Source organism: Styela clava, chromosome 14 (assembly GCF_964204865.1).
Source record: "Styela clava chromosome 14, kaStyClav1.hap1.2, whole genome shotgun sequence".
NCBI lineage: Eukaryota > Metazoa > Chordata > Ascidiacea > Stolidobranchia > Styelidae > Styela > Styela clava.
The window spans coordinates 10,688,539-10,697,168 of record NC_135263.1 but is presented as its reverse complement, the minus strand read 5'-3'; the positions used below and the strand labels follow the sequence as shown (position 1 = coordinate 10,697,168).

Below are 8,630 nucleotides of genomic sequence, written 5' to 3'. Positions count from 1 at the left end.
AAAAAGGTAGATAAAATTTCGCATGATGACCTATAATCCGGTACATAACCTTGTAAATATACAGGAAATAGCGCCATAAAACCATGGCGAGAGGCGCCGTGGTTCTTTCGTGTTTTGCGCTGGTTTCCTTCTGTTTCGCGCTGTTTTCCTCTGTTTTGCGCTGTTTCGCACTATTTTGCGCTGTTTCGCCACCCGGCCACTACAAATATTGATATTCGGATATTGTTTTCTGGTTTGCTAAATGCATTTTCTATCTTTGCCTACACACTCAGACACTTACTTGTTAATAAGCTTTTTTCGGGATAGTTGAACCAAAGCAAGGATAAGCATTTCCATGAACCAATTCTTACATTGAAATTCAATTGGGTGCTGTATCCTTTTCAGCTGTAGGCTACTTTATTATAGCATACTGAAGTAATACAATTAGCAGGAAGATATTATTCATTTCCTGGCGTAGTTGTTTGTTCCAATAAGATTTTATCATCTCTACCAATCATGATGAGATTGTCGTTGTGTTTTTCTTGAGCATAGAAGAAATATTCCTTATGGCGGAAACGAATGAAAAACTATTCCAATGTGTCAAAACAATCATTTCTCATGCTGTTGACAACGATGGAGATCTTATAAAAAATTTTGCAGGTTGTTTGGCAACTAATGATGTAATATCAAAATGTAAGTTATTTTTTTTTATAGCATTGCTGGCTATAATTATGAAATACTAAATATTTTATAGAAGGAGAAACTAATAAGACTGTAAGTCGGCTTAATAGCCGATACTAAGATCTGGCTATGTGATTCATCTACGCCGACGAGGAGTCTAGCCAACTTCTTGTCATCCGTAAAAAAAAAACTTGACAACCAACCCCCCATTCCCAATCAGCGATGTTTGGTTGTAAATATTTTCTCATTTTTAAATTAAATCAGATCCATGAATTTTTAAATTTTCAGCACAAAAGAAAAAAATATATGATGATGTTGACGATGGATTTTTGAAAAATGCAGCTGGAAATTTGTCGGATTGTATGCTTCGCCACTCTTATCTATGGGATATCAATCTGGCTGCTGCTCTTCTTGATGAGAGTGAATGAATTTTACTTACTTATGTTAAAATATTGTTTATAACAGTGGTCGGCAACCACCGGGCCGCGGCCCATCGCCGGTTCGCGGGAAGGTTATTACCGGTGCGCAGAGGGGCCTTAATAAAACCTCTACAATTCAACCACATACCATACGACTAAAAACAGCACCCTGAAGCAAACCCGATTAACACAACGCATTTGAGCAGCATGTCTGACTTCACATACAACCAATTCCCATGTCATTATGTCGCAATGATGCTGGGTCAATTGCTTCCTCTATGTCCGTATAAGAACGTCTCACATTAGTCCGAATAAGATCTCTCGAACAAAATGATTCTCGCTAAGAACGTGACTACTCCCCACTACTGGCTCGTAGCTAACCGGTCAGGCATAGTCAGTGTTAATTCTATAATCCAGAATCAGGATAATCATAAAGTTAGCACATCAGGTAAAAAAATTAGTTATGGCAAAACAAACATCAATAAAGTCAAAACATCAATCAATACCCAGACTAGAGACAGAAGGTTTTCATGTATTGTTAGTTTTTGTTACCTTTTCCAACATCTTATTAATGTGAGGCCTGGTTTCAATATTGATAACTACAAAAACGAAATATCGAAGTAGGCTGGATGTGAGAAACACGTTACGTGTGTCGGTGTCGACCATATCTCCAATATGGAAACAGTTTAATTACCGTTCCTTTAATTACGTTCCGACCGCGGAACGTTGTAGAATACCTACCTAAACCTACCGGAATGGACCCGTAGATATTTTGCGAAGAGCACTTTTATATACCCGCAGGCTATTTTCTAGGTAAATCAACAAACTCGAGGGGAGGGAGGCTGTGCTACAAATAACACTCTCGCGTTGCGCCACCTGGCTGATGTATATTGTACACTCCCGTTCTCAATTCTCTTGTGTCAACCTAAAAATATTTGATACAATTATTGTCCAGTTTTCAGAATTAATGAAATGAATAATAATCGAGTTGTGACGTCAAAGTATTCGTATTTGGTACATCCAGCTCGAACAGATGGATGTTCCTCAGAAATGATGCATATGTACGACTTGAGTGCGGTTATCAAGGCTCTCATTCAATCCTATCTATTACCCACAAACTAGCGCCAACATTTTCCAGAGCCAGCCTTTCACAAGAAAGGTTTGTGGCCGTGACGTCAGAGCTACGCAACAGCCAAAAATGACAGTTAACAAATACAGATCTCGCATTAAATAGCATCACTTTCGTTTTTCAGTATGTTGTCAACATAAATTTCCTAACGCGTATAATTTATTGCATAAGCTTAGTACGTTTTTTTAAAGGTGGTCCGCCAAAAGTTTCGTCAGGCTTTACCGGTCCATCACTTAAAAAAGGTTGCCGATCACTGGTTTATACCATCTTTCTTATATCCTATTGCTCTTTTTGGCCTTCATTTTGCTGTTGTTCGTTGGGTCATTAACGATTTTATCTGAATGTTTTGTAATAATTAAGAATATCCCCCTTTGTTTGTTTTTATATCATATTTATATCATAAAAAACAACTTGAAAAAAACAAATTTTATTGCCTTTGAGTAATTTTTAAATAGTTCTATGGTCAGTAGTTTGATAATAGGCCTACTTACTACAGGATTTGGTATCTACAACATTGGTCTGCTTGCGTTTGTGGGTTCAAGCCTAATTGCGGATTTAACTTGTTTCAATGTGAATGATTTGTAGGCTATTCAGTGTGTGTCATCAATTTTTTCAGAGTGTCCTGATATTCCTGGCCATAGTTTGTTGCTACATTTGTTGAGTGATGATGACATTTTGGACAAGTTATATTTTCTCATTATCTCCTGGGACCATTTAATAAATTTAAAAACAGAATGCATGCAATTGATGAAACTGACATGGCCTTCAGAAGAGTGAGTTATATTAAAACTAGATCTGAGACTTACCGTATATCCTCAAATATGAGCCGAGTTTAAAACTCAAAAAAAAAATGGCCTCGAATTGTTATTCTTAATTTGAAGACATGACGTAAAGGGTATTTGAACAATACAATCAGAGTCTTAATGTATATACTTATATCAAGTTTATTCAATAATTCAGATATTTAATACAAATGTTTATGTACAATAAAAAGACTCATCTTGCTGGTTTTATTCCAAATTGTTTTTATTTTTGACATCACATTTTCAGTAGGCCTATATACAATTTTCTGTATAAATGATTTTCATTGGAGATTTTATTTATCTTGACAGATGGTCCTTATATGATATTAATAATAACCTATGAGGTGAATTAGAATCCAATATGAAAATTCTGTGTCAAATTTAGCTTTTCAATATGGGGGGTGAATAAGTGACAGTCTTGTTAAGGTTAGGTAAGTTTTTCCTTCATCGATAACCTCGATGCTGCTGCATTGTTCAAATGGACTGATTCCTAATGGAAAGTTTTTTTGAAATTTACAATTTATGTATTTTAGAACGTCAGTCTTTTGTGATGACTGGCCATTAAAATTCATCTCAAAATGCAGAGAAGATTTTGATAAAGAAAAAGTTGCAGAATTTGTTACTAATTTTAAATCACTGAAGCACGAAAAAGGAGTTTCAGAAGAAGTATCAGTGCTAATTTTTTTTTTATGAATCTTTTTGTTCGGAATATGACTGTTGATAGATATAATTGCATATGCCCAATTTTGGGTATATTTTGGCTGGTGACCGTACATTTGAACCCATGCGTATATCCACGGGTTCAATCTATATGCGGGTGCTAAAACCCATGGGTTAGGGTTAGTATGGGTTTAACTATCCGTGAAACAAAAAAAATTCCATAGGTGCAATAGCATACAGATGCAATTGTCATGGGTTCAAATGTAATGGAACCATTTTGGCTTAGTTCACCAAGTTTGTAAATAGTTTTTCATTATTAAGGTCATTTTGCACTCTGTTATAAAATGGTTTTATGTATTTTTGATATTCTCTTTTTACAGTATTTTATTCACTCAAAGCAACATCATTAGATGTGTAGATTTTGATATGTGTACATTTTATATAGACTGTCACTAAAAATAATTTCCAAGTATGCTTGCATCATATTATCTGTAATATTTTCCTTTTTGATTTTAAATTTGTAACTCGTTTATATTCTTGCAGGACAAAAGCAGGAAAGCTAGCTCAAGCAAACCAACCTCCAAACATACAGACAGAGGTGATGGTAAGCTTATCATACAGTCTAAAAATATTCCTAGTACCACTGAGCATTAAATTTTTTTAAAATTAAAATGTATTATATATATTTATTCAGTTTTCCTATCGTTAAAATGCATCCGAAAAAAATAACTGGCTAACTTATCCCATACCAGACATGGCATTGTGACCAAACAAGAGGCAGTGGTTCGCCATATGATTAAGTCGTCTTATCGACTTTCTTCGCTCTCCTTCAGGATAAATTTATTAATCCTATCCTATTCAAAGTTCTATTTTGGGGGAATTTTTATGATGATATTGTCAGAAAATTTGAGCAGTAGTACAATTAATTGCCATTCTTGCAAAATTCTTAATATTTTCATCTATATTTACATTCAGAATCAAGTCAAAATGATGGAATGCCTCCTAAAAGACAGAAATATGGTGAGTTTATTTGTTGGAGTATGATGCAGCTCCACTGCTATTTTCAAGCCTTTCGTTTGTCTTGTCCTTATTTGCTGTGACACTGCAAACATATCCTGACTCAGTGACTGGTTCAGCTGAAGCTAAAACTTTGTATTTTCTACAGTATACTATTTTTGAAAACTTTTTGAAGGTATTTACATAATGCACGAAGTTATGTCTATCTTCCCCAAAGAAATATTATAATTTAAAAATTGAATTTTGTAAAAAATTGGAAAGAATTGATGTCATTTTATATGGAAAACTGCGGGTATTTAGTAATAATATTGATGTGTATTTAAATTGAAAATAGATGCCGAATTTATGATTTTTTGATAGAAAGCATACACAAATCATTGCCTATTCATAGAGATTCATTTTCATAGTATGGAATAATGGAGATAAACTTTGTTTTCCTTGTTTTTTTTTATATTTACTGCAGTTTCTTGAAGCCAAAATCAGATTTTGGCCCTAATTGAGATCAAATGATAATTGCGCAGAATTAAATTGTTAGAATTAAAATACTCAAAATCATTCTTAAAATTGGGACTTTACCATATTGGATATTAGTATTACAGAACATATTTCAATATTATGTTTGTTTAGTCTCCTTTGTACAATATGACTACCAAGCTGGTGAGAGCATTTCTATTTGCTAGCTAGATTATACAACCATTGATATATTATGAATCTCTTATGAGTAATTTCAATTATTTTAACAGATGAAGACGATAAAACTTCTTCATACAGCAAAGAAAATGATACCTCTAGAGGTTAGAAGGGTTACTTACTCTCCACATTATTATAATTTACCTATTAATCTATACCATTTTCATAAATTCCAAATTATTTGTAGGTGACTCTCATGCTGGTACCAAGGAAAAACCAGTTACCGAGACAGCAGAGAAACTCAAAGACATGGGTCTATCAGGTAACAGCAGCCATTACTTCTTTAGTTAATTGTTGAATCATTATCATACAAGATTGAATTCATGCCAATTCATAAGTTACAATATATAGGCTATTACTTTTGATAAGAATTTTTTCAATGCAAAATTGCCTATGTTCAAAACAAGAGTAAGATCTTTAAAAACTCTGTTGACTTCCGTCAGCGCAAAGCAAGGTCGGTCGGATTTGCAGTAATTCAGGGACCAAGGGCTTTGGTTTGTATTGCTATTGTATATGATCATGAAGTGTTGTTATTCCTTTTCATATTATTATGAAAATCTAATTTTGACCTGAGAAATACTCAGGGTACATTTCACATACTTTACCACATTTTTAAATGGCAATCCTGGTTATTGTTTAACAGATGTGTCTCTTGCAGAATACAAATAAAAGCATACTCTGTTTGACTTTTCTCGTATCCTAATAGTTTGCATTGTACATAATCTACTCTCTGTAAATACAAATGTCTGAGAGCTTTATGTATCATTGTATCATACCTATCTGCAGTGCATTCACACTTTAGCCGAACCATTATCAACTATATATCGAAAGCAATGAACCTTTCCAGTTCCCCACCCGTAAAACTTTAAAATTGTTTTAAAGCTTTGTGAAATGGAATTCTTTTATGGATCATTATTTGAATGTTTATGAAGCTTTGAGTATAAATAAATAAATGAGATATCTGTTCATTTTTATCAGAGAAAGTAATACATTTAGCTGTTGGAATTCTTTTAGTAACAAGCTTAATAAATTGCGCTAATGGTATGGTTTTGCGTGACTAACTACTTATCCTTCTTCTATGCTTTTGTGCCGGCGGATCCGTATGCATATAATGCAAGGATGCTGTAGCAAGAGTAAAGATAACTATCCTAAGTGATTCAAGAGTCTTGCTGCACACTAACACAACTATATTTCTGTGACATTTCGTCTGACCAAGGTCAGACATACATAGTTCAACTATTATATGAACTATGTATGTCTGAAGAAGTCTCGCCTTGGTCAGACGATACGTTACAGAAATATATTTGTGTTAGTGTGCAGCAGGACTCTTGAATCACTTAAGCTTAATAAATATTTGAAAGTGTAAATATCAGCCAAGTTGTTTATTTTCATAACTCATATTTCTGTCATTAAATATACAGTGATAGTTCATATCTTTTGTGCCTTTTCGTATAGGAATATCGGTAAACAATGAATATCATAAAGTTGTTATAACTGTTGTGTATTTGTCAAGTTAAATTATATGTGTGATCATTTTATTTTTTAACTGAAGATTCCTCAAAAAAAGCACAGCCCAGGAAAGTTGTCGATGTAAGAAATGGAACTGACAAGATGGAAGTTGATGAAAATCAAAATGTTGGTAAACCCAAACAAGAAAGCAAAGATGATAAAAAAGGTTATATTGAAAAAAATACATTTTCAAAATATACTTCATTGTGAAGTCGTAGTTTTATTTTCTATTTCATGTAAAGCAAAAGTTTAAATATTTTTAATCTGATAATCCCAAATCACACAAAGTTGGATGCATTTGTATAGAATGACCTTGGTGGTTTTCAATTTTATTGGTGAACCTTGATACAACATTCCAAGGGCTCAAGTAACCTTTATGTAATATTTGTAAGGCTGTAACAAGAACTGTGTAAACTATAAATATACATAAAAGCGTAACTAATACTGACAAAACAAAATGATCTTTAAAGTGTTGCGAAATTATTAATAGGGGCAAACCTATTGTTATAGGTATTTGATCATATTTAAACAAAATAAATATAATAATACAGACTTCGAATTAGAAATTTGCCATTACTTACGTTACAATAATGGTCTGTTTTATGATTTATTTTTTCAATCAATATTTAACATCAAATTGCATTGAATTTACATTGTTCAGAACCTGGTACATCTAGTTATTCATCGAAAGAAGATGTTGGAAAAGAGAAAGAAGTTTTGAAACAGAAAGATGAAGAAGAACTCAAAAGTCTCTCGTCTAATGCTGATGCAGAAGGTTTTGCTTTATTCAGTTTCTAATCATTTTTATAATGTTTGCGTTTGTTCTATTTCTAACAAAGTTTGTGAACACTCAAGTTTTGCATAATTGTTGATGTGGTTGCATTACTTTGTGTTCCTTTCCTTTACGGTCTCAATATTTTAGTTAACTTTAATATACCGAACAAATTTCATGTTGCATTCAATGTAATATATATTGAAGATGAATTGTAAATTTCATCAATACTAATTTATTTCTGTTGAATAGTCTGTCTACTATTAGAATTATAGAGGTATGACTGACTGTTTCTGATGCGATAAAATGATAAAAATCTATGCTAGATAAAGTTTGCCACTGTAAATGAATGGTAATTATTCAAAGTTTAACACAGCTTCATTTTTGTTTCAGAAATTGAGTTTCGAGTTGTGCTGGGTGAAAATAATGTCATACCTGCTACTTATGATTTATGGATTTATACTAATTTATATGGTGAATGGACAAGAATTAAAATGGAATGGCATTCAAAGTAAGAAATGGCAATTTTTAGTTCAGTTTTTAATTCACTTATTCAGTCTATTACTAGTATTTCATTCGTGTATATATTTAACTTTAGGAGAAAATTTTTCTATCGGAATTTGCCATTCTTGAAGAAGAGAACGGTTGTTGAATATAAATATGCTCTGCGGTCTTTTGAGAAGCCAATTATTTGGGAACAATTTACCCATGTAGGCACATCGACTTCTAATCGATTACTTTATGGTGAGTTTTTGATTTTGTTTCCAATAATTGTTATGATCAGAATAGTGTTTTCAATTTTGTCAGTCATTTGGTGAATTATATTTTTTTTATTTACTTGTGCTTCTGTATGCATATGTGGCTAATGTCACAGAATACTTGTATGATATAAGTTAAAGCATAAAAATATCATATTACCAGATTTATAATTCAAATTTTCCCTAATCGCGATCAGGCAGAATTTCTTGGCA

The 8,630-nt window shown here is 32.8% G+C and overlaps 1 protein-coding gene across 2 annotated transcripts in view; it reads left to right on the top strand.

Moving 5' to 3' along the window:
* The first annotated feature begins 370 nt into the window (after positions 1 to 370).
* The window catches only part of LOC120341320 (E3 ubiquitin-protein ligase rnf213-alpha-like), a 62,107-nt gene continuing 53,847 nt past the window's right edge, over positions 371 to 8,630 (top strand). The window contains exons 1-12 of one of the 2 annotated variants that reach the window (XM_078120153.1): positions 371 to 672; positions 949 to 1,080; positions 2,825 to 2,981; positions 3,545 to 3,677; positions 4,215 to 4,269; positions 4,647 to 4,691; positions 5,432 to 5,482; positions 5,566 to 5,640; positions 6,931 to 7,053; positions 7,549 to 7,662; positions 8,053 to 8,170; positions 8,258 to 8,403. In XM_078120153.1, the coding sequence (XP_077976279.1) occupies positions 546 to 672; positions 949 to 1,080; positions 2,825 to 2,981; positions 3,545 to 3,677; positions 4,215 to 4,269; positions 4,647 to 4,691; positions 5,432 to 5,482; positions 5,566 to 5,640; positions 6,931 to 7,053; positions 7,549 to 7,662; positions 8,053 to 8,170; positions 8,258 to 8,403 (1,276 nt within the window). In that variant the 5' untranslated portion in view covers positions 371 to 545. Of the gene's footprint in view, positions 673 to 948; positions 1,081 to 2,824; positions 2,982 to 3,544; positions 3,678 to 4,214; positions 4,276 to 4,646; positions 4,692 to 5,431; positions 5,483 to 5,565; positions 5,641 to 6,930; positions 7,054 to 7,548; positions 7,663 to 8,052; positions 8,171 to 8,257; positions 8,404 to 8,630 lie in introns of both variants that reach the window. The other variant, XM_078120152.1, reaches the window with a different exon arrangement.